Source organism: Hippoglossus hippoglossus, chromosome 11 (genome assembly GCF_009819705.1).
Source record: "Hippoglossus hippoglossus isolate fHipHip1 chromosome 11, fHipHip1.pri, whole genome shotgun sequence".
Classification (NCBI taxonomy): Eukaryota; Metazoa; Chordata; class Actinopteri; order Pleuronectiformes; family Pleuronectidae; genus Hippoglossus; species Hippoglossus hippoglossus.
Window position 1 is genome coordinate 3,372,689 of NC_047161.1, and position 26,458 is coordinate 3,399,146.

The following is a 26,458-nucleotide window of genomic DNA, read 5'->3' on the forward strand; positions in this document are numbered from 1 at the left end:
GACCATGTTTCACAATGGAAATAAAGGTATAGATTCATGAGTCATATTAGATTTCACATGCTGCTTTGAGGAAGATAATCAAATGTGTTTATGTTAATTTATACATTTGTTAATTTTGATATTAGAAATCCTGTAATATCAATGATATTCATCAGTATTAGTGTCGTTACCGACCTTGATAAACAATCAGTGACGTAACCGACACACAGAAAGTTACTCTCATTGTCCAATTCTGTGTTTCCACTGAAAACTACACTCACAATAATCCCTGGATTCATATCGGCAAACTTAAAAGTCACAGATGTGATATAAGCTGATATAAGATCAGTATCCAGAGGGAAAAAAACATCATCTAATGGAAAGTAAACATTATGCTAAGCAGCAACCTAACCTGATCAAGTATGAAATCAATTGGCCGTAGAGCTTTTTACTGAACAAACCTTTGTAGCACAGTTTTTTTTCCTTCTTCCAGTAAATAAAGACCTCGAAAGGAGAAGAAACCCTGAGTTCCTCCGAGAAACAGGTCGATGGGTTCGTCTCCAATAGAAACTGGGGTATTTTGGGCAGAAAACACATTGAATCCAATGCGGCTTCCAGTGAATAGCTCAGCCAAGGCCCAACCGTCTCCTTGTGAAACCACGTGGAAATTCACTAGAAGTTTCCTTTTGTATCTGGGCTGAATTGTACACGCTCAAAAATATCACTCCTCTAAACACGTGACGCACGAAACACACAAAAACGCACAAATGTTAAAGAAATAGATTTGAATGGCTTCTCTCTTGGCTCGTGTCCGGTCCACTCACCAAGTTTAGAGGAAATCCATTTAGTAGTTTTTGTGTAATCCAGGTGAAAACATAACGTCCTTATCAGAGGAAACAAGGAATCAGTCTTTTTATCCTTTTTATTCTTTTCACATTGCTTTTATTAAACAATAATCATTAGTCTTTGTTTCAAACTATCATGAATCTCACTTTAAGAAAGAATCACAGTTCACAGGTTCGAACCCAGGGGCGTTTCTTCCTGTGAGAGCGAACCACTGCACCACCGTGTCAGTTCATGTGTCCTAACCACGTTGCCCTACGACGACTTCATCACTTCACCAGATTGATACTTAACAGTCAGAACTGAGAGACCTGTAAAAGCACTTTGGCTTGTGATTGAAACCTGCGTCTCTCCGCAGAAGTAATTGACACCTTGGAAAATGACGGAACAATTAAAGTAAACAAACCCACATTCTCCTGCAGTGGCAGCGTCGCACGCGTCAATCCGAACCCAGCTGATTGCACATTGTTCTGTGATGAACGCAGCTCCCTGATGTGCTCAGAAGAAACGGGAGGGGAGATAATTAGACGTTAGTGGTGTCGTCGTACCAAACTGGGAACATCTTCAAATGGTAGATGTACTTTGTTTATGCACTTTCCCAGTTTAATCCACCGTACGAGTCACATTCATACATCACCTCTGTTCACGGCACTTGTTCTTTCACATACCGTTCAGACGCTGACGTCAGGGGCAAGTCGGAGTTCAGTATCTCGTCCGAGATTCGAATGCAGACTTGAGAGAGCTGGCGATCGAACCACCCACCTTCTGGTTAGTGCACCACCCTCTTTACCTCCTGAGCCACAATCAAATCAGGGCGATCACACAGAAAATAGGTTTTGATGTATGAACAATACATTGTCAGTATTTCAGTGTTTTGAATTTATGGTTTACAGAGAATGTTCAGTCTTCTTTTGCTCATCCGGTAAAATACAGTTCACAAATTTATCCCTTTTTATATTTAAGCTGTATAATTCCCTAAAAAAAAATGCAGTTTTCCTGGGGTTTGTTGACAATATGAAAAGTACAAAAAACACGTGAACAACTCACAGGCAGTCAAAAAGATGTGACGGGTGCTGGATCCACAAAAGATCCCAGAAATCACATCATAAAGATTCATGTTACAATTCATTAAAATGACTAGATCTATGTTTTACTGTTTATTTAGTTGACTTACTTACATCCTCTAAAATGTTTCAGACAATCTTCAAGCCCAGAAGAGATTCTAGTTGTACAGACTTTGTCCTTTTTCCAATCAGACAAGTACAATCAGGCTTTTCCTTTGAATTTCTGGTCACATTAATTCAGGCTGAAGCCGTCAGAGAAGTTAGATTCATTAATGAGGCTGTATGAAATTTTAAAAACTGTAATTTCCCATCAGTCGTTGGAGGAGAATTTACTTCTATTCTTCCGTTCTCGTCCACGTGTAATTACTCCTAAAAGCTGAGGCTGGTCGCAGTAGAGCTGTAATTACCCCCCCCCCCAGTCCTGCGTGGTGTCACAGCGAGCGTCACACAGCCATTATCACAGAACAAGCTCTTTTTCGTTTTTTATTGTGCTGAAACACATTGATTTCACAGCCAATGAGCCAGAACGTTTCTTGTCTCTTCACCTGAATAACGTTCCTCCCTCCTCTTCCTCTTCCTCTTCCTCGTCTCTCTGAGCGAGCCACGTCCTCCTCGTGGCGACTGACCTCCGCCTTCTCCTCGCCGCTTCCTTCTCTGCTCCTCGTCTGTTTTGACACCTGATTAAGCTAAATCCAGACAAGTTGATATTACAGCACCGTTAGTTGAGGGGCACTGATGTGATCCATAATTCGAGGCCGGCACACGTCCTCTTAATTACACCCTGTCACGCAGGAACTAGATTTCAAGTTGTAATCACCACTTTTCTCTTTCTTTTAATTTCCTTGCTCGTTGCTCATGGATGATCGTCTCTTCGTTTCCCAGAAAGCATCTGTCACTCACAGCCCAGTAATGTCTGTTTTTACTGGGTTTCTCTGCTGAGGAAGTTTATTTGGAGAAATAAAATAACTTAAGGTTGAAAAGTTTGCATTCACGTGTAATTAGTTGAAATCATTTTTAAAAACCATGAACTAAAACCAAAATAATCTTTTTCTGTTTTCACTTTTCATCACTTTATATTTTGTGATGAAGAGTTGGAGCCGAAGGACGACGAGGAAACCATTTGATCTGCGTCGGAGAAGAGTTGATGTGAAGATTTGCACAATCCAATATTTTCCATAGTTTCTCAGTCAGAAATTACCGAAACAGAAATAACCACAGTCCCTTTAAATTCAACAGAGCTGCACCAAATTCCACACACTCGCAGATATCAGTTTTCTAAATGCACCACGTGTGTTCCATCAAGATTCGTTCTTTAAATCCTGGGAAACTGGTGTAAATGTAAAATGTTGCCTCTAGCAACACGGCTCTAGAGGCTGAGTTGTGCTGCCTGTGATGTCTCCGCTCTGCAGCCTTGAACTGCTTTTCCACCGAATGAAAAAGCTCATATCGAACTATTTGAGAGCGTTCTTTGTGCAGCCGGCATCAACCTGTAACCACAGTAACAGCTTCTTCTGTGGAAAAACACTGCTGCTCAGTTTGTGTCAGTGAAGTGGTGAATTCAGGTCCAGGCTCAAACACCTGTGGAAGCTGAATGGGACATTTTGTAAAAAACGTTCTCCTCAAAAGATGAATCGTCGCGATCCTCCAGCGTCTCTGGGTTCTGATCGGAAGGTTCGAAACAACTTTCGCACGAACTGATAAAGTTATTCGACGTATTCGGAGGATAAAGTGAGATAAAATGAAACGAGCTGCGGAGCCATCATCAGGCCAAGGGCTTACTTTTGCTGCTATTTTGATTTATGATGAAATAAATGAGGGACTCCTAAATAAATAATCTGTAAAACATAATTCTAATGGCTGCTGTTCAGTCACTGAGTTGCTGAGAGAGAGAGAGAGAGAGAGAGAGAGAGAGAAAGAGAGAGAGAAAAAAACCCTCCAAGGCTAACTCCATATCTCGCCATGTTAAAGAAAAAGAAATATATTGAATTCACTCCAGGATTAAATGAGTTCCTTCCTGGGTCACGCAGGAAATAAATCTCTTCCAGAGAAACCGTATGAAGCCTTTTGAAATTCCCCTCACGCAGTCTTCGGTCCTGTGATGGGGCTGTAAATTATCAGTTGAGTGAAACCGCTCTCAGGCAGCGTAGACGAGGCGACGCTTCACAGATGTGACGGCTCAATTTCAAGATCCCATGAAGGAGCAGAAGTGGTGGGTTACTGTTCTATGATCTGCACTGATGGGAGCTGTGGTGACACATTCAGCCGCTGAACACCAGCAAAGCTCTGTTCTTCTGTCAGAGCCATCTCCAGTAGAAGGACACTTCGGAGAGCGCGTTGGGCCAATTCATCCATATATTGCATATGCATGTGTTTAAGATGGAGTTAGATTTACCATGGAGACAAAAGAGAAATCTGTCCTTTAGTTTTTGCATAATCTTGCTTATACAACCAAACAATCCAACAAACTAATTGACAGTATTAACCATCAGCTGTATAACAGAGGGGATAGATTAATAACAACATAAAGATGACATTTATATTTCTGTAAAGCAGCTTAGAGTAATTATTTGATTTTATTTGGCCGTTTGGAAGCAAAGCAGCTTTCTATCAACACAACAGTTACATAAATATTATCACTAAATGAGATGCTCTAATAATTCATAAAATAATCTGTTTACGCGACGTGTGGAACATCTTTATTGAGCGATAAAGGAGCAGGAGGTAGTTACTTTACTTTAGAGTCGTGTTTGTGCACAACCTTGGAAATTAAGTTTGGTATTCACGCTCCTTTTAGCTCTAATTTGGTCTCCACCAAAGTCTTCAGGAAGAAATGTGTCTTTTTACCAGCTAAATGCTTCACCGTGCTTCTAGTTACCACAGTTTGGGAAACGGATGTGTGTGGAGGAGCAGGAATCTACTCGTTTGCAGCCAGGATTCATTTTTGGTTTAATTGGTCCTGTTTAGTCTTCCAGTCCGTGTGGGTGGTCGGTGGAGGGACGAGTACAAGTGGAATCTAAACTGAGAACAAGAGCATCCAAGATGATTTCTTTTCCAGCAGAAAAGAAAATGTGAGATAATCATAAAACAAGCCAACAAAATAATAAAATAAATCTAATTCCAGAAAGATCTTTATTTGGAACATAAAGACAAAATGTACAAATGAAGTGTTTCGAGACGAACATCAAAATATTCACAGCTTCACATTGATCTGGAAAGTGGGACCAAAGCAGCAGTTTCCACAAAGAACATCACAAAATTATATTTCTGATGTTTCAGTGGACAATAAATAAATAAAACTTAAAACTTTACTTCAGCCTTGAACTAGATTTTGCATTTGCTCGCACTCTTTTATTATTTGTATCACTTTCTTTTCTTTCTCTTTTCTGTTTTTATGCATTTTTTAAAGATTTTATTTATTTTTCCTTTTTAATTCCTTGTCTTTTAAGTGTCATGTGTGTTTATATTTTTATAAACATGTTTTTATTTTTTTTATTTTGTATGTAAAGCACTTTGAGCTGCATTTCTTGTTTTAAAGGTCCTATACAAATTAAGTTTATAATTATTAATAATAATGAAAGTAACAGCAGCGTGAAAATATACAGCAAACTTCTCTTTTCAGCTCAACGAACAGAAGAGTAAGCAGAAATAACAGATGCACAGATACCGACACTCGAGGCTTGTGCAGTGTTTGTTCATCCTGAAACAGAAGCTGTGGCTGTGATTTGTTCCGTCTATAGTAATAAATGAAGCTCGTTCCAGAGCCGGAGCTTCATCCGCTGCCCAATTATCTCCTGTGTGCGACAGCGTCTGCTCACAAACTCACAAACCGTCTCTGATCTGTCAGGAAAATCCCGTCCACGCAGCCGCGGTCACCTGCTCACCGGCGACTTCCACAACCGAAGAGCGAGACGAGCCGAGCGACCGTTTGTCAAATCCACAGATTGAAAGATACAAAACACACAAAAAAAACAACAAAGTTCACTCTGTTTCGGCTTGAAATCACAAACACTGACGGGTCGATTCATGATTCACTCTCTGGAACAATATATACAGACTTTCACACTGGAAACAATAAATAGAATCATGCTGCTGCTCCAACAACAATCATAAACCTTGTTGTAACAAGGCATCTTTTTTAAAGGGTTATAAGTTGTGACCAAGATAGAATGAAAAAAATAAATTACAGTTACTCCTTAGGAGACATTTTCCTGGAGGACTAATTGTCTGCAGGACACCACATTGTGCTTTGGGTTATTCATCACACACCTTTTACTGTATGGACAGTTGTTGCTGGATGGAGAACGATCCTGACATGAAGAACACAAACTCCTCCACTGGAGTTAACTTAAAAGACGTGTGTGCTAGTTTTGGTGTAAAAGAGAAATATGTACAATCCGTCTGCAGCCCCTCAGTGGCGTTAATTTTAGGCTTAGCCTCTAAATACTCTATAGTTCTACTTTATGACAATCGATTGAAACAGTATTTCTCAAAATTGTTAAATAGCCTTGAAGACTGGGGTTTTACGAAAAAGAATATTCCTTTGAACGGCTGCATGAGAAAAACACCAGGAACCCAAAGCTTGTTCCTACAAACTACTGACAACTTATAACCTCTTTGTAAAGTACGTACACCACAGACGTCGGCAGCCAAAGCAGCAAATATCATTGAAGTAACAAAGTCCTTTGTACACTCTTGTTCTCAGACCGTGGACGAACCCCCCCCCCCCCCCCCCCACAGCTCTCGTCACAGCCTCTGTTGGTTTTCACATCGCGCTCGAGGCTGCGTTCACGACCTTCACAATAAAACTCGGGGCCTGTTTTGTGAATGAAAGGTTCAGGTGTGACTCAAAACATGAATGGAGTGCTGGCCCTGAAAACAGTGGGACAGCAGCATGGCTCTCGCTTATTACAGCTGCACAGGGTGAGGGTGTATTTTGGTGGGAAAATACATCAGTTTTTGAGGAAAATGGTCGATTCCCTGTGGTGCAGAAAGTAAATCCAGTTCCAGACGTGTCGGCATTGATCTGTTTGGTTGTGTCATGTTTTTGTTTCCCTTTGGCGTTAAGGCCTCACTGACCTGTCACGTCACTTAATGTGTCGTGAACAGTTTACTGACGTCACATCGCAGGATTTCTTGGCGTCGAAGTTCACACGATGTCAAACAGTTGGCGAATCGCCGCTTCTTGGATCTGCCAACGTGAGAAAAGACTCTGTTGCTCCGGACTGCGACGCAACAACGTATATCTGAGGTGAGAGAGATGCATTTGTTCGCGACTCTGTTTTGTTGGCTCATTTACAAATAAATGACGAGGTCAGGTACGAGACAAGATGACAGCCGTGCAATAAAAGAGCACTTATCTGTCAATGTTTGATTCTACACAACGTCCGGGCTCTGTGCCTCGGAGACTGTCATCATGCATCAGTGTCTGTAATCTTCGTTTACGTCTCTAGCTACAGCAGCCCGCCTTTCAAAAGGTCAGCAGGCACTCAAGGACCAATCCTCCCACTGAACGCACTCCATTAAGAGACTTTGTCATCGTCGGTTGATCCTTAGAATCGTCTCTCTGGCCTCAAACAAGCCTCAGGCGTCGCTGAAGTTCACCTTCCCGTACACGCAGGGATTGGGATACATCATCTTCTGATCCGAGAGCAGTTCGTCCGTGACGGTGAGCTCCTCCAGCTCCGTGGTGAAGTGGTCGGTGCTCTCCACCATCGACGTTTCCTTGGCGGCGCTGTAGGTGAGGGCCATGCTGTAGGCGGCGGGTTTGTCCGAGCCCTTCCTACTGCAGCGGCAGATCTTGCGGAAAGCGGCGCGGAACTTCTGCGACATGGCGTTGTAGATGACCGGGTTGATGGCGCTGTTGAGGTAGATGCAGATCCGGCAGAAGAGCAGGAACCAGTTGTCCAGGTAGGCCCGGTCGAGGAAGGAGTTGACCACCACCAGGGTGCGGTACGGCATCCAGAGCGCGGCGAACAGGATCACCACCACGGCCAGCATCTTTGTCACCTGTAGGGGGCAACAGGGAGAAATATGATAAGTACAACTGCAATCAAGCTCAGAGGAGAACGTGTAGAACAGATAAATAAATAAATAAATAGAAATAATAGACATGGAGCGAAACATAATGAAGAACAAAGAATTGTACATTTTGAAATATAATCACTTCTTGCTCTTCTACATCTAGGGAGGCTGTTTATTTAAATTCGAATTAAATAATAAAAACAAATTAGTAAATGTAAATTTAACTGACAGCATTTTTTATCAGCAACTATTTTGATTATTGCTTAATCATCATTGTTTCATTTTTATGAGCAAAATTCCCTTCAAAATGTGAATATTTTCTATTTTCTTCATGATAGAAAACTGAGTGTCTTTGGATTTTTCTCGTGTCATTTATCAATTCACTCTTTTGTAATTTGTTGTTTTCTAATAAATTAAAACCAAAATTTTAGATGCATATGAATAGAAATTCAAGGACTTCACCACAAGGTTTTTGTGTTTTTGTTCTAAATATGTGAATGACAACAAGTATTAGTCTCAGAATCCTCAGCAGTGACTCTAACAGGTTTATTGTTTCCGTTATTGTCTTCAATTCAGTGGCTTATATTCCCTGACTTTTTTTCTGCCAAAGCAATTAATCTCATTTGTTTGTAGGGTTCAAAATCATTTTTATTTATTAATTCACAACGGAAGAAGTAATCAGACCCTTTACTTCCACTGATGTAACTGAGAGTTTCTGCATCATGGTCCAAGTGAAGGTCCTGCATTGAAATTGTTCAGTCATCAGTACGAGTAAAGTATTATTGAAAAACTCTACATTAAAACACATGGATGGAGAAAAAGCCCTTCTGTACTTTTATACTATTTAACTGATGTAATATCAATGATGGATTCATGTCAGAGTAGAATTCTACTATTGTACCTGGTGGCTGTGAAGTATATTTGTAGTATATTTGTAGTATTTCTTCATACTTTGGTGTGAGTTGTTAAATAATGATAAAAGCTTATATGTTTAATATATAATAATAAAAAGACTAGAATGGTAACTACAGGTGCTCAACAGGTGTAGTGGGAAGGTTACTGATATCTCCCTCTAAAGTGGAGCATTTGATTTAATTTTTTAATTCAGAATAATCCCTGTGATTTTAACTTGTTTTGCCTGATCTCAGAGTAAAAGGCTCCGGGTGCCTGAGGTGCTCTCCAGGCTCCGGGTGCCTGAGGTCCCCGGGCTCCTCTCACCTGTCTGCGGGAGGTGGCGGTGGAGCTGGAGTGTCTGGAGTTCTTGCAGCTCACGCTCCTGTGGTTGTGGCCGTTGGGTCCGTTCTTCTTCTTGTCCTTGGGGTCGGAGGGCAGCGGGTTGAGGAACAGGATCCGGGCGATGAGTCCGTACAGAACCGCAGAGAGCAGCAGCGGCACCACGAAGAACACGCCGAAGTCGAAGAAGTAAACGGGCAGATAGAACTTCCTGGAGACCCTGTAGCCGCAGGTGGTGATGGTGATGTTGTCGTACACCAGCTCCTGGATGTCCGACAGGTAGAACCACATGACGCAGTACAGACACGTGAAGGCCCAGACGCACAGGATGATCTTCTTGGCTCTGGACAAAGTGCAGAGGAACTGGGCTTTGATGGGGTGACAGATGGCGATGTACCTCTCGATGGTGAAGGCGGTGATGGAGCAGGAGGACGCGTTGATCCCCAGGTACTGGAAGTAGGTGATGCAGAGGCAGCCGTAGTGTCCGAACACCCAGGATCCGAACACACTGTCCGTGATGGTGGGCAAACCGGCCGCCGTGAGCACCATCAGATCCGCCACAGCCAAACTCACCAGGTAGCAGTTGGTGGGAGTCCTCATGTGTTTGGTGGTGAGCACCACCAGGATCACCATCACGTTCCCAACGATGCCCAGCAGACAGATGACGAGAAGCAGCAAACTGCTCGTCACTTTGTACTGGAGGCTGTAGTCCGTCCAAACCCCCAAAGTTTGGTTCAGCTCCGGAGAAGCTGTGAATGTCCCCATCTTCTTCTGTCAGCTCAAATATCCGAGATGGAAGAAAGAAAAAGGACCGCGCGCTGAGTTTGGTTTTACGCGCGGCGGAGGCGAGAGATCATCCAGCTCTGGAGGTCTGGAAACGTGTGGATCCACCTCGACGTGGATGCAGATGTACGTCGGGCATCAAACCATCACACGGGCACAAGGAGCCGCTCAGACTCGGGTGGACTTTACGCGCTGTGCGTAAAAAGTGCGATGCGGTCGTCGTGCGCTCGTCACAAAAGTCTGTGGCGCGGACAGATGGCGGTTTGGTTTTGAGCCTTTGACACAAGCTCGCTTCACGCATGCGGAGGATTAGCCCATTATGACATTTTCAGAAGCAACCCCACCCCCCGGTCCACAGAACCAGCTGGTCACACATTAAAATATGACATCATGAATATCTACACGAACAGATGTTTTAGTTCTTCACTCGCTGCTCATGGATGTATTGACTGAGCTGATTTTAAGACTTTAGCAGAATTCAGATTGTAAGATGTGATTTAAAGGACATGAATCCTCTGCTGCCACTTAGACTTGGATGGAGCTGATCAATATTTGCACAATTCTAGTTGACAGCTATAAAGATATTGTACAGTTTCTCATATCTAACCTAGAATATGCAGAATATCCTGAATACATGATGGACGAACAGGTCTTTACATGTACACTTTGATTGATCTGATGTATCTTGCAGATTCAATGAGCAAACTTGTCTTGCAACAAATCTCTCTAACATCTTCATGGCGATCGCCCAGATTTTAGAAATCCACAGATTATGAGTCTAGATTCACTGCAACATGTAATATGACACCAAAATACAAAACAATCCTACATTTCCCTGTAGAAATACTGTATTCTTGATTTAATGGCTAAATTAAAATGGTGAAATCAGCTCATACAATACCAAAAATAAGAATATATTCTAATTATATTGATGATAATAATAATAAAGTCCCCTCACTGCTTTGTAAGGTAACAATACGTGCACTTTCTAAAATCTATTGTAGTCAGACTTATTAAAATATGACATAAAATGCACATAAAGTATCATCTGTTCCTAAAATGTGAACTTATTCTTCACATTTAAAGACCCTGTGATTTAAGAACCTCTTAGAGTTCCAGCTCCTCTGGGCTGCAGAGATTTGTCAGCATCACACTGTACATTTAATTTAATGAGCAGCTGATACGGTACATTTCATTAAATATGGTTCTTTGGATGATAAAAAAAAACTCTATTGTTAAGCCAACATGAAAAGCACAAAGAGACAGATCGGCAGTGACCTGTATCAGCTGTGGCTCTGTCCCACAACACGGGGAATGTGCAGTGGCTTGTTCTCGACTCTGTGGAGGTGGGAATCTCTCCTCCACACCAACTGTGCTTGCTCTGCCGGAGCCGAGCTGAGGACGCTGACGCCAACACTTCACTTTTAATCATGAGATGATTGTGCAGCGAGCTCTGAAGTCGCCAGCCGTCCATCCCGAGCAACAGGTGGACCGGGACGACAGGGAATTGCATAACAACCCCTCCTCCGCTCTTTAATTTCTCCCATGATTCCCATCAGAATATGTGAAGACACAGTTTAAGCTCCGTTCCTTCTCCATGGATTCACAGATACTAATCTGCTGTGAGAAGAGAACTGATTTATTCACTGCAGCAGGTCGATACAATGGTTTAATGCGTTTTCCTTCGATCTATTTGAACATGTACTGCTCTTACCTCAGAGTACACGGTGGAATGACTCATATCTGCAACTCGGTGTCTCTAAGACAAAAGAGATGCTCAGAGATTTCTCGCGAAAAAAACCTTCCTGCCACAGCCCTGACTGTTGTGGGAACAGAGAACCAGTAACGGTGCTTTGGCACCTTCCAACATGACAACACATTTTTGGGGTATATTAGCCTTTTATGAAAGTACATGCACAGAGAGAAAAGGGAAGACATCCAACAAAGGGCCATGTCACAACCGGACTTGAGACGCTGCAGAGGACTCGAGCCTCAGCCGCTCAGAGGGCAAAGGTCATTTTGGCGGAGCTCCAGTGTTTTGTCTTCAAGGACGATGTCGAGCTTCGTAAAGACAAACCTAACGTTCTCGAGATCATTCGTCGCGTCAGCTGTTGGCTTTTTAAACGAGCTGTAGGTCAAGTGGATGTGACAAAGCTCCGCCTATGTGTTTGTTTGTTTGTCAGCAGGATGACGCATAAACTTCTCAACTGATTTCCATGAAACGAAGAAAGAACTCATTTTTATTTAATTTTCTTTAATATCTCTGGACATTTTCATCGATTTCCCAGTAATTCATGGATCTTGTTGGAAAAAAGCCCCATTTAAGGAATGATATCAATTAGTGTTGTGTATTGATGCTGCTTGATTGAATTGGGATAATGACGACCATCCATCCATCCATCCATCCATCCATCCATCCATCCATCCATCCCATCACTTACTCCACCAATGACTGTGTTTAACACTCTTTACACATTCAAGCTCAAATCAGTGGAAAAGTTCAGACTCTAAATGTTGTCCTGTTTCCTGCTCAGAGACATTTCGAGGCAGAGAGAAGAAGCATAAATCATCTGTTGGAAAACTAAGTGACAGAGTTGTACTGCCACCTACAGGACAAACCTGACCAGCACCAGACAAAAGCTGTTTCTGTTATTTCCACATTTCGGTTTTTCTACTCTAATGACATCATGGAGCTGCTCTACTGATTTTAATTAATTACACTAAATGATTTTACACAATCATCACTGATTGGGTAGATATCAATATACCAGATATTAATATACCAGATCAATACTTAAAAAATATATAATTATGAATAAAGCATGAATAATCATCTTTAAGTTGTAGCATGAAAGCACAGGAGAGCTGAAGGTGCATAATTTCATATCTGACAGTTTTATATTCAGAGAGAAGAGGGGAAAAGGAGCAAAGGAGACGAATCTGCAGAGAAGCAACAGATGAAGTTCTGCTCTGGTTTCAGGCTGAAGGCAACAGCTGGAACACGTGGGATCCACAGCTGGAGGACGAGATGATCTCTGGCTCCAAACACTGTGACCTCTCACAGCCACAACACAAACTGTGGTGGATAGGATCAAAAAGAAGGGAATTATAATCTCCTCTGCATGAATGTGGATTTACTGATTATGTCTTTTGCAGCATGTTTTCCCCCCAAAAACAGCTGTAAACCATAGTTACCTATAGGAAGTTATGTTTTCACCTCTGTCTGTTTGTTTTCTTGTTTGTCAGCAGGAATCAGCAAAAACTACTGTATGGATTTACCTGGGATTTTGACATTTTCCCCAATTTCTCAGAGGATAATTCATGGATCTGCATGAAAAACAACCAGACATGTTTAGGAGACTGATATTTCTCGAGTGTGTGTAGATGGTTCAGATCCAAACACTGTAAAAATCAGGATCTAGTGGTTTCACAAGGCGACTGTTCGGCCTGGAGGTGCTGTGCTTAGTGACATTCTAGCTTTACTGCTGTTACACAATGTGCACAGCAGTCGAACAGATGCACTTGTGCGTATATATCGTACAGTAAATCAATACAAATACATGCATTTGTTGGCAGAGGAAGAAGATTGCATTAGCATTTCCCTCCCACGCGTCGAGCATTATAACTCAACAAAGGAGCAACAGTGGTTTGAAATCTCAAAACGACCTTTGACTGTTGTGATTTACTGAGACGCTGGCAGGTCATTTGAAAGGAAGTCAGATTGAGTCGACTGGGATCCATAAGGCTGTCGACGTCTCGCACACACACACACACACACACACACACACACACACACACACACACACACACACACACACACACACACACACACACACACACACACACACACACACACACACACACACACACACACACACACCGCAGGCCCATGACTCAAGGTCGGTCATAAACAAGCTGCCCACTGCTCCACCCTGACCTCCCTCTGTTCACACTGTGGGTCCAGTCTATAACCTGCACTGACAGGAGGCATCACTCCTGCACAGAAGACGACTCTGTTTTCTTCACCTCCCAGCCTGCACGGTGAGTATCCCTGTGTACAACACACACACACACACACAGACACGCACACACACACACAGGCAGAGTTTATTCAGGCCAACTTCCAGGTGGAAATGTGAGGCGTTGTGTGGGTGTTAAAAAAAATCACATTCATAATTCATAAAACTCAAACTGAGATTTGAAAAGTTTCACTGAGAGATTTCAAAAGAGAGAATTTAAAATCGAGGATGTCACGACTTTTTTTCATATCGTCGTACGCTCTGTGTTTTTTTTTCCATAAAACACAACATTTTGAACGGATGCGTATAAAACAAAACCACAGCCAGTGTCTATAGATCCTGGGGGGGGGGGGGGGGGCGCCCCCTTTTTAACGTCGATGACATCATGAGGGGTGTAGGCACCAAACTCTCTCATTAATATCACATCACTTTTATCTAAATTGTATTCATTTCTCAATCAAACACCCCTGTGCACATACACACACACACACACACACACACACACACACACACACACACACACACACACACACACACACACACACACACACACACACACACACACACACACACACACATACACACACACTTGTGCAAACTGAAACAAAACCGTCCTCAGACAGATTTTGAGCGAATAAGAAGCTTCAGATCTCGAGGGACGAGTCCAGTGACTGATGGGTGAACTCGTGTGTGTTTTGCTCGTGGATCTGCTCGGACATGTTTGTCCTAAATGGATTCAGTGAAGTGGGGGGGGGGTTGAGAGGAAGTGAGGCCGGCCCTCAGGCTCCATCTTGTGCACTGTAAAAAAAAAAAAAAACATGTTTGTTTGATGTCTGTGGTTTTTAAAAAAAATGATTTACCTGCTTGAACTTCATCCAAAATATCGTTTAAGTTGTGCTGAGTGAGAGCGAAAGAGAGAAACCACACGACTCAGCTGGGTTTTAAATCGCAGCTTGACTCAGCTCTTATGCCACAGGACACGAGGCAGACGTGTGTGTGTGTGTGTGTGTGTGTGTGTGTGCGTGTGCGTGTGTGCGTGTGTGTGCGTGTGTGTGTCCAGCCAAAGACTTCCTCCCCACCCCGAGGCTCAGTTGTGTCTCCCTGTCCTGGTCTAACCTTGGACCAGCGTCCTCTTCGCCTCTGCTGCTGCTTCTGGCTTCCCATCAGCTATTCATAGCTTCACTTGTACTCTGGCTTCACAGCAGATCCGTCAGAGTAAAATGCCACACTTGGCCGGATGGCGTAAATAAAACAGGCCTGCTGGTCGGGAGCATCTCTGGAGGAAATGACAAATCACTTTAGATCATAAACAACGGAGCGGTGGCATTACTAGACCAGTGCGGTGGTTTTTCTCTGGGACTCAATACGTCTCTCTGTGGTTAGTTTTAATGTCACTGCAGCGCTGCACTTAGAGTCCTAGTTAGACAGATGAATCATTTCCTTTCTCTCCATTCACTGTCTGGAGGCTGGAGGCTGCAGGGACTCACATCCCAGGAGAACACGTCACTGCTGTCAGACCCCGAGCGGCTCCAGCTGCCGGCTGATTTGCTCATGGGCACTGGTGGCAGTTTGTGCAGTTGTCGTGACTGCGGCGACAGTTTGTCTCCTATTCAATTTGATTAGAGCAATTAATTAATAAATATGTTTGCTGTCCCTTAAGCTCAAAATACATGTGCATGAGAACTAGTTTGTATATGAATGTGGACCTTGTGTGTGTGTGTGTGTGTGTGTGTGTGTGTGTGTGTGTGTGTGTGTGTGTGTGTGTGTGTGTGTGTGTGTGTGTGTGTGTGTGTGTGTGTAGAATCTGTGGTGTTAATGTTGCAGCCTCGTGTTTATCAAAGACCATTTATGAAATATGTAGATTGTGAATCATATTATAATTGTTTTATAATAAAATATATATATAAATTTAATGGAATAGAGATTCTTTTAGAATAACAGAATCTATATATCTATGTATAATATATATATATAATAAATGAGTTGCTGGATGTCACAATAGATTTAGATTTTTGATGTTGAAGTTTATTTCCAATTTTTACTAATTGGAAGTTATATTTTCTGTGTTAAACTCGACAAATATTCAGCAGGAGCTCAGAAATATCTTCTGATGTTCACATCCTGATATTTGTTTTTTAATTAATCAGTTTACACGATCAATAAATGAAATGATTATATGTTCACTCATATTATTTAAGAGTGTGGATCATCTGCTCTAAACTCTAAACACAAAATGCAAAATTAAATATTAGAAACTTTATGGTTACATCTCAAATTAGAATCCTTGCTGCAGATATTCACAGACATAAACCATGTGTGATTATATTTATTAAGACCTCATTTAAAACTGAATTGTGTTCGGTAGGTTTATTCAGTGTGTTGCACCAGACTTGTCAGAATGTAAAAGAATGTGAATATAAACTCTTTATTTCCCTGTATTTCAAAGTGCTGCAGGACGTTGTCGGGTAAACAATGAACAGACTGTGGGCTGCGTGCGCTGCTCGGCAGATGAAGAGAGAAACTTTGACTACATCAGTCAGGAATCGCCCAGAGTGGCTCAGCCAACCTTGGTTTATCGCCCACATCGGTGCGACCATGGCGACTTAATTGAGTGAGAAGAAGGCGTGTGTGCACGGAGCTGATGGTCAGACACCCTCCGTCTCCAGGCTGAAACTGTTGTGAAGGGGTGGAGCGTGTGGAGGGAGATAAAGAAGAGAGATAAAGAAAGGAGATAAAGAAAGGAGATAAAGAAAGGAGATAAAGAAACGTAAACTCTGTGGATCTATCCGCCAGAAAATCATCTCTCTGCTCACCTGGTCCACCAGAGCTGTGTGTGGAGTAACGTGATGTGTCCTGAGGTGATGGGCGATAACATTTCGAAGTTACATGTCCAAAAGTATGTGGACTCACTGTAGCTTTCCACAGGAACCAGGAGCGTTTCAAGGAACTTTGGGGACCCAGGTAAAAGGTGCCAGGCGGGATCCACCGAACCGAACGCACAGGAAGCTGGTGGGCATGGAGCCTCTTGGGGGGGTTTCCGATGTTGGTGTTGTTGCAATCTCCTGTTAAGGCGATTATTGACTTTAGGATTGTTCATACAAAGTTGTGGACTAACCTAATTCTCGGGGGTGCCCTGACAGGAGCACATGCATTCAGTATCTGTACTGCTTTTCCTCTGAGGGCTGCAGGGGGTCTAATCCCAGCTGACACTGGGTGAGAGGCGGACGTTCAGAGACAAACTACCAGTCGGGCTCAGAGTCCCACCCACAGGGAATTAAGAGTCTCCGATTAACCTGCATGTGTCTGGACTGTGGGAGGAAGCTGAACCACAGAGACATGAGCAGATCACTCCACACAGGAGTTCCTGACCCTGACCACTGTGCCACTGTGCCACGGTTGTTTGAAATTCTATTATCAAAACTGAAAACAGACCAACACAATCTCCTTGTGTGTCAGATAAGAAATCTTCAGCGAACAGCAGGGGTCCATACGAAGCTTGAAAGTGTCACTAATTGAGATCTGCTGCTGCTGGACCCTCCGTGCGTCTCACAGCTGTGAAATGTGTTGCTTTAAACATGTCTCTCTTCCGCATCCTTGGTCAGAAAGGCTAAAACCCGCCTCCAGCGTGTCGCCTTTGCACTGCTCACCCCCCCGACCACTAAATGTGCAGCGAGCAAAGAGCATTACCCACAAGCACCGGGGTGGTTGGCCTCGGTAATCAGTAGGAATGAACTTTAATGGCAGAGCGCTGAAGCATTTTGTAATCGTGACCTTTGGCTACCTATAGCCTACATATGCTCCAGTGGCCTGCAGAGACAGGGGGGGGGGGCATTCAAGTGCCACCAGGAGGATTTCTGTAAGGGGCTCAGCAAGTGGAAGATCCCGTCTCCTGCATAAAATGAAGAACTTTGTCGTGCCACGCTATTTACTTTATGTTAGTTTCATTTCTCAAGAGATTTTTAAGGGTGAAATGCTCCTCTGCTCGTTGTACTTGTCGGAGCAAAACTGTGTTTCCTGTGAAGGAGATGAATTCCTGAATGCATCGTGGTGGAGATGATGTCTTTGTTAAGTTCCTGAGAAGCTGCCAGGTTGGAGATATGAGCTTTTCCAGCCAGCGCTGCCTGTATGGGATTTGACACGGTTTAGATTGAATAGAAAAGCAGACTTTTCTTCCCGCTCTTCTGAAAATGGGCCAAACAGGTTTTGCAGAGCGCTCGATTCCAAACAAGAAAGAATCCTTCCTTCTCGTGTGTTGTCTCTTTGTCGCAGCGATATTGTTTGAACGCGTATTATAAAGATCACGATGTTAAATATGCTCACAGAGGGAAGGACGCTCCAGTGGTTAATGAGGCAGCTTTGCAGAGGACAATGATTTCCTGTCGTGCTGAAGTGCTGTTGAGCTCCGGCTCCTGTAAACTGCAGAAACAAAACCATGCCAGCTGTTATTATATTTCCGGGTAATTTGGTAGTTTATATTCAGATGAATTATTCACCATCTTAGGTATTGCACCGAGTTAGATGAGAAGATGGACTCCGCTCTCGTGAGGTTTTATTTAACGCTGAGCAGCATCTGCTTTTATCTGCAGGACTTGTTGCCCCAGCTGCAGCGCTTCTGTTCTCCAGCCGACCTCTGACCTCCCACTTCTCCCTCAGGGATCAATAAAGCATACATTTGTTGTGTCCCTTTAGGCTGTCGCACAAAAATTCGCTAATTTCCTCCGAGCACAAGCTGCACATGCAGTCGTTTTTGGAATAAATCATGTAAGACTTGGTAAATCTAATGGAAATATCCAGATCCTACGTGTTCTGCCGACTGTGTCTCAAGGTGAACCATAATGACTTTAGACCAGTGGCTCAAAGATTCATATCAAGGCAAATATTCAACCATCTTTTAAATGCATTGGCTCTAAACGTTATTATTAGATAACATTCATATTCTTTAGAGACCCGTTAATTCTCATCTAGTTCCAAGTTTTTTCATCCAGAGAAATATATGATCTTATATCGATAGCTAATAAAATATATCTAACATTTATGTATATTCCTGCTCCCGAGAGGATGAACCATGAGGACATTAGTGAACCGTTCATTTTCATCTCTTGCCACCAACAGATTGAATAATAAACATAATGTCCTTTATAACTAATACCTCATATTTATGGGTATCCATGATCCCAGAGGATGAACCACGAGGACTTTCCTGTTGATATTTGTGTTTCTTAGTGAAACGTCTCAACAAGACAGATATTCACGTTCCCCTCAGGATGAATTGAACTCCCTTTGGTGCTCCCTCAACTTTTCCATCAATTAATTGGATGAACAACTAAGTGGGGAGGGGGGGGGGATTTCTCCCAACCTGGCAACCCCCCCGAGAAGTTGCTCCTGATCCTCGGTGGCTCATAAAGAATGAAGCATCTGTTGATCAGGTATTGGTTTCTGCGTACAAAGAGAGAAAGTAGTGCTGTAGTATTGACATATCCCTGCTCGCTCCGCCGCCTCCTGCCTCTCATCTGATTAGTGTGCATGTGCCGGGGAACACTGAGGCTGCGGCTCGGGGACCAGCACCGGGATCTGAGGCGCTCCGCCGGGGCTCAGTCCGTGGGAGGGAGGGGTCGGCCGGAGCTTTCTCTCTCTAAGTGCCCAGGGAGCAGCAGCAGCAGCCGGGGGATGCGAGCGGCCGCAGACGGAGGTACAGAGCCAACTCAGCAAAGCGCATCTTGTTGCTTAATAAGCCATTATTGAAACGCATTAGGTGGAATTGGATCCATTAGCGCGCCGCATGCTTTACTAAGTGGGTTTTTTTGGGGGGGGGGGAGGCTATTGGAGAGAGAGCAGGAGCGGGAGAGGGCAAAAGATAAAGTGTTAATGAGTGAGGGTATTTCATTGTGTTTGCATTAGGGCTTTGCGGGATTCGTTTAAGACCTGCGTGCGTAATTGTACTTTAAATGAAATGGTTGCGGTGCAGCCAGGAGAGAAAGATGCGCAGATTCCCTGTGTGCAGATACTTCAGGTGCAGGTTTGAAGTGTTGTGCATTGACACAGAAAGCACAGATTTAAAGTTGCGGTCTCATATTCAGGCTTCTTGGTTTTTTGTTTTTTTTTGCAGACAGGAGCGGACGCATGGGCTGGACAGACCCATGTTCAAATGGCTGATCTGGAACTGTTTAAGTTTGATGGACCGGCTCCGAGAGACGCGTCCCTGGGGTTGAGTTATAAGCAACGTGTCCCGGAGGTCTGCAGCAGCGGAGGAGCGACGCTCGATCCCGGCGGAGGAGAGGCTCCATGGACAGGGCTCCGGAGCGCGGCGCGTCCGGAGGAGGAAACAGAAACATCCTTCACCTGCAGACACGGAGGTGATGGAGACCCTGTCCGGCTGAGAGGGACTCAAACCTGCAACCAGACTCACTGCTCCTCACTGTACGAGGAGGAGGAGGAAGAGGAGGAGGTGATGGAGGAGGAAGAGGAGGACATCCCGGAACTTTTCTTGCTGTCCGACGACGACCTCTCCTCCTCCGACGGCTCGGGGAAGTCGGTGGATTACGGCTTCATCATCGCCGTCACCTGCCTGGTGACCGGCATCTCTCTGGTCGCCATATCCTACACGGTGCCCAGGGACGTGCGCGTGGACCCGGACAGCGTGTCCGCCCGGGAGATGGAGCGCCTGGAGCGGGAGAAAGCCCGGGTCGGGGCCCACCTGGACCGGTGCGTCATAGCGGGACTGTGCCTGCTCACGCTCGGGGGCGTGCTGCTCTCCAGCCTGCTCATGGTCTCCATGTGGAAGGGGGAGATGATGCGGAGGAAAGCCTTCGCCTACTCCAAACACGCAGCCAACTTGTACGGGTCCATGAGCTTGAGAGCAGCCTCCGGACTGGAGGACTCGTGCTCGCACCTGTCGGCGGCGGATGAGGATCTAGAAGTGCTCAGCTGACTTTATGGACAGGGCAGGAGGTGAAGACTCTGGGAGCCTCACCTGTGCTGCCCCAGCATCCGGGGAGGAGGAGGAGGAGGAGGAGGAGGAGGAGGTTCACAGTCTTTGTATTTAGAACAGATGAGGAAACTGGTCTTGATCTCATGGGTTCACATTTTTTTCAAGTCTGTCTTATCACAGCCCTCAGATGCTCTGATGAGTTGTTGGTTGTTGGAATTGTTCCTTCTGTCTTTCCTGAGACAAGACAAGATACGATAAGACTAGATTAGACTTTATTAATTCTGACTTTATTAATCCTGACTTTATTAATCCTGACTTTATTAATCCCAGTTCGCTCCAAGATTACAGTATCAGTGCACTGAATAAAACGTGTATATAACTATAGCGCCTAATAGAAATAACAACAGAAATGAGAATGAAATAAGTAATGATAATAGGAGTAAATAATATTGAATATTGCAAAAAAACTGTAATATTACACTAATTGCACAGGAGTAGTAATATTGCACTTCTATCGTATATAGTTTATTTCTAAGAGTCGGATTAATCACCCTGATGAGTTGTACTCGTTTGAATCTGAGTTATTAGATATAAAATCCAGAATTTAGCTCAAGCTGATATGATTAAAGATTCAGAAGAGTTGAGACCAAACACAGAAACAACTCACGGATCAGTTGGAGTAGGAGATCCTTACATGTGAGGGGATCATGAGTCAAACCCCTGCACAGATGTTTCCTAACACTCCCAGATGGGATTTCACGTCCCTGGTTATCGTGGCACTGATCACTTTATCTTCCGCAGCAGATCCTGCAGCTTTGGCATCTTTGATTTGTTCTCATTCAAATGAACCGATTTCTCTCTTTTTTTTAAAAATTGGTCTGAGTGAGGCCTCGAATCTCAAACGTCAAATCTGACACGGTTAAAATCTTTTTGATTTGAGCCTTCCCTCCTCATGTTGACATCTCTCCACCACACACCGATAAAAACATTCTGCTGTATTTACTTAAGAAATTGTAAATGGTCTGTGTTTATATCGATTAGTGTCATCCATGTGCAGCACTTTCACTGTCAGGGGCAATTTGGGGTTCAGTGTCTTGCCCAAGGACACTTCGGCACGTGGAATGGGAATCGAACAGCCGACCCCCTTGTTGGTGGACAACCCACTCTACCTCCCGAAACCCTGAAAGCAGTCTTTAGTATAAAGTACTTGATTTTTTTCCCGTGTGTGCTAAAACTTCATATGCAAGTAAAGTCAACTTAATTTTTCACATTTTTCTCGTCAATCTGTTTTATTCTCACGAGTTACAAATGTTTATTTTGAAATTAAACCGACACACATTGTTCAATGTCCACATCACTTTGCTCAGCAAGGAAACAGCGGAAACACAGAGGGAACTTCATTTTAACGAGATAAACAATTTGGGAGACTCTTGATTTTAATGACGGAGAACATTGATGGTTAAAATGTGTTTTTCCAACACAGAACGAGCTCTGTGGAGTTTTCCTGCTACTAGAATTAGACCAGAATGGACGAAAGGGAAACTTTTAATGTGCATGTTAATCGTATTATATAAAGATAGACTTGAAAAAATGTGAACCTATCAGAACAGGTCATGCAAATCCTGGAGATTTCGGGTTAGATTTGTTATAAATAATGTTTGTTTTTTTTAAAGGTAAAATATGAAATGTGCTTTTTGGAGTATGGATTTCGTTTCCATGGCTGTTGATGATTTGCCGTCCGATGACCTCTGACCCAGCTTTTTGTTTCCCCACCGCGTCACAGCCTTTTTAATGATGCTGCGATCAGTGAATTCATGTTTACTTGCCCCTGCAGACAGAAGCTGGAAAGGAAACTCGGAGCTGAACCGGCGGTGGTAGAAACAGTTTCATTTTCCACCTCATCAGAAACAGCAAATTCCTTGAATCGCTGCTTGTACGCAGCCGTGCAGACAAAACATTAAATGCATGAATCCACGTCGCACTCCAAAGACTTTCTGTTTGATATGATTGTGACATGCTCAAGTGTTTGCTCAGATTTCTCCAAAAGGAAAAGCAAACAGTAATACCACAGGAGGTGTAATTAGATTGTGTGGCTGAGCACCAGTGTAGTGGCGGCTCGGTTTGAATAACATCAGGGGGGGGGGGGGGTTCGACTGCAGATGTTCGCATGGAGAGAGAGAGAGAGGGAGAGAGAGAGAGTCAACGAACCCCTGGAGGAACGCTCTCCTGGTAATTGGTGTTACTTAATTGCTCACGGGAGGCCTGTGAGTCAGTGAGGGGGAAAGAGAACAGCAACGACTGATTCAACCGAACCTTTGTGGCTGCGCCGTCGGAGACGAGTGTTGCACTAACGTCCAAAGGGAGGGAACGGAGACGGAAGGTGAATGAACAGTCCCTCACGTTCAGCCTCAGCAGGATCCCGTCGTCCTCCACGTGACCTTCGCTCGCTCTCGCCTCGTTAATGTGATTAAAAAGGTGAAATCCCGACGACCTCTGGATGAAATAGTACGTTCGTCCCTGGTGCTAATCCGTCCCCACTCAGAGTAACAGCTTACATCTGGAGGGGTAATCACAGGTGGACGGTGTTTCTCTCTGCTCACCTCTCCCTCTCTCTCTCTCTCTCTCTCTCTCTCCCTCTCTCTCTCTCCCTCTCTCTCTCTCTCTCTCTCTCTCTCTCTCTCTCCTCGGCACTGACTCATCTATTTTAGCTGCTGATTTCTTACTTTTCCCAGATTGGCTTTTTTTCGACAGCCCCCCCGGAGGAGCAGCTGCGAGCTTGTATGAGTGAACCATGTGGGATCGAAGCGAGTGGCCTAGTAAGAGCAGAGTGAGTGGGTTTACACAGGAAATAACACCAAGGTCGTCTTTCTAAATCAAAACAAAACCCAGTTCAGGCCGAACCATCGAGGCGACTGTCTGCGGAGACGCGAGCCTTTTCCCCCGCTCGCTCGGCACAATGGATTTCTCCCTCGTTGACATTCACTCAAAACGATTCAGTCCACACAGAGACGATGCTGCTCCTCAGTTCCGAGGTATTGACGTCAACACTTGACATTTGCCGCTGAAGTGTTGGGTACTTGAAGATTTGTCTGTAACCGTGCTGCAAATGTGTAACTCTGACATCCCATCATCGATGTAAAAGGGAATTAAATGGCCCTGGAAATAAAAGGAGCTTCAGTGCCCTGATTATAAACAAAAAGTAATAAAGCCGAAAGCTCAATTTAGCGGCAGCAGTAGTCGTCTGTTTAACCCGACCTTGTTGTGCTTTTGGATGATTTGGTTTGGTTTGTAAGATCAAATATTAAGTTCTTCTTTTTTACACTATAAATCTATTTGGCTGTTAGATTTGTCGAGTAATTAATAAAACACTGAGCTGAAAGAAATATCTCGCAAATATTCACATTGCAACGAGGGGACTTTTGGAATCGTCTTCTTTGAAATGACTTGAAGGAGACGTATTCTGCTCATATTCAGGTTCATCTTTTTGAATTTGTGTGATTACTTAAATGTTTTCATTGCTCTGAGGTTCAGAAAACACGTCGCTATCCTCAAACGGTTTCATCTGCTGCAGCTCCTCTCTTCAGCCTCTGTCTGAAACTCTAAGAAAATCTACATGAGGAAAGAAAATGTGTATTATTCTTGATTTCTGTGTAATGAGCTGGTGATTTGATGTACGAGCGGGACTGTGTGGGTTTGATCAGGTGTTATTGACAGAGGCAGCACACGCAAACAATCCAACAACTGCTGCCAGGATTCAAAATGATGTGCGATAAAAACCCGACTTCGCCCTTTTCTCCTTCAAACCGCTCTGATAAACTTGTTTCTTGGGATACGAGGGAGATCATCAGTGTTTTCATGTCAGAACCCGATCGTTCGTACGTGATTGAGGGAAACAACGGAGGTGAAGATGAGGGGGGTTGAAGCTGCTCGATTCCACAGGCACATCGTTAGTGATGTTAAGGGCCGGGGACGCTGCAGCAGCTTTAATTAGTGTCTCTGCTTGTCTTACCAGGGAGACACAAAATCAAACCTGAACACACACACACACACACACACACACACACTGTGAAAATGTGTGCCTGTTGCAAAAACTGACAGACTGCTAGAGAAACCCTTGCAATTGGCACACAAACGCACAAACTACCAAAACAAACCATGAATCGCTCAAGCTGGTGCAGAAAATCGGAGCCTGTTGCAAAAACTGACAAATGGACACACACTCTTAACTGGCACACACACACACACACACACACACACTGATATATAACCCTCTTCCATGAATGGAGTCAGAGTAATGATTCAGGGCAGCTGGCAGCAGGAAATGGAATTGGATTGCCGAGGGGGTCACTCGGGGTCAAGAGCCGGGGTGTGGCTGCGGACGCTGGGGAGCAGGAAGAAGAAAAGCGTCTGCGGCGCTGCCTCACATCAGCGTCTGGCAGCCACTTATCATCAGCTGTCACAACCACTCATCACGCTGAGAGACTCACTGAGCGCTGGAAGTCTCTCTGGGTGTCACGCCGGTCTGACGCACTTTGTTTTGTTGGCTTAATAAATTAGGAATACGACGGTGTCTGAACCGCCTGAAACTATCGCCTTAAGTTAATGACTTGTTCAATAATGTCTCTCGTTACTCTGATTGTTGCATAGCAACCGTGCAGGGGCAGATTCAGTCCCAGCTCCGAGGAAGGAGGGAGCGAGCACAGCTTCAGCTGAGAGGAAAAAAGGAAAGGGAGGGAGTCGAGGAACAAGTGGGAAATAAAATCACCATCCACATCATTTATCAGCTTTGGAGGATTTAAAACCCAAATCCTCACAAACTGACACCCCCCCCCCCCCCCCCCCCCCCCCCCCCCTTCCTCTGCAGCTCCAGGAGGTTTTATATACCTGTCGACTGAGTGTGTGTGTGTTGGGGGGGGTGGGGGGGTGGAGAAGTCAAACTATCTGCAGCTATTAGCCCATCACTTTCACTTTAAAGGCTAAATCATCTTTGTTGAACTCGCAGTGACCCCCCCCCCCCCCCCCCCCTTAACTCGGTGCACCGCTGAGCAGACACATCAGCTGTAGACTCAGGAATTCACGGATCCTTTATCCTAAAACTCACATTTATTGCCTGCCACTCTCTTCCTTTGCTTTGTCGGCGGTGATTCAGTGAACCGCCTCCTGCAGGTTGAGCAGCGCCCACGTGCTCGTGCACTCCCCCATCCACCCTCTTCTCTTTGCCATCGTTGTCCAGGAAGAACAGCAGAAGGGACACCATAACCATAGAAACGGGGTCAGCCTGTTGCTACGGAGAAATGCCTGTTTGTGGCTGAGTCGTCTGAGCGAGTTAAAAGATGCTCTTCCTTTGATCTGTCCCTCTAATGGCAGCCGATATATATATATACACCTGCTCTGAAGAGGCTTTTTGAACCACACGCTCTCATTTGAGCAGACGTGTCAGATGCTGTCTCCGCGTGTTTCCTGTCAAACATCCTGCTCTTCAGAAACCTAAGAAGAAGATGCTTCCTCTGAAAACCTGGGATCAAACACAAGAGTCTAGAACGCTGAATAGACGACTGACTCACAGTTTTCACGGGAGCACATACAGC

General features: G+C 44.3%; 2 protein-coding genes across 5 annotated transcripts; one reads left to right on the forward strand and one right to left on the reverse strand.

The window, feature by feature from the left end:
* Positions 1-6,920: 6,920 nt before the first annotated feature.
* Positions 6,921-10,234, reverse strand: trhrb (thyrotropin-releasing hormone receptor b). The gene is made up of 2 exons (XM_034600940.1): positions 9,126-10,234; positions 6,921-7,892 (listed from the first exon to the last, which is right to left on the reverse strand). Exons 1-2 carry the CDS (start codon positions 9,903-9,905, stop codon positions 7,467-7,469), a joined length of 1,206 nt encoding a protein of 401 aa, XP_034456831.1. The 5' UTR covers positions 9,906-10,234; the 3' UTR covers positions 6,921-7,466.
* A 9,057-nt stretch (positions 10,235-19,291) lies between these two features.
* Positions 19,292-22,975, forward strand: LOC117770339 (transmembrane protein 74). Of its 4 annotated transcripts, XM_034599679.1 has the most exons (3): positions 19,889-19,958; positions 20,049-20,890; positions 22,709-22,975. In XM_034599679.1, the coding sequence occupies exons 1-2, from the start codon at positions 19,893-19,895 to the stop codon at positions 20,868-20,870; spliced, it is 888 nt and encodes a 295-aa protein (XP_034455570.1). In that variant the 5' UTR covers positions 19,889-19,892; the 3' UTR covers positions 20,871-20,890; positions 22,709-22,975. The 4 variants fall into 4 exon arrangements, with proteins under 4 accessions (XP_034455572.1, XP_034455571.1, XP_034455570.1 ...); XM_034599681.1 differs by lacking the exons at positions 19,889-19,958; positions 22,709-22,975 and adding an exon at positions 19,292-19,631 and having other exon boundaries at positions 20,049-20,941; XM_034599680.1 differs by lacking the exon at positions 22,709-22,975 and having other exon boundaries at positions 19,849-19,952; positions 20,049-20,941.
* Positions 22,976-26,458: the final 3,483 nt, after the last annotated feature.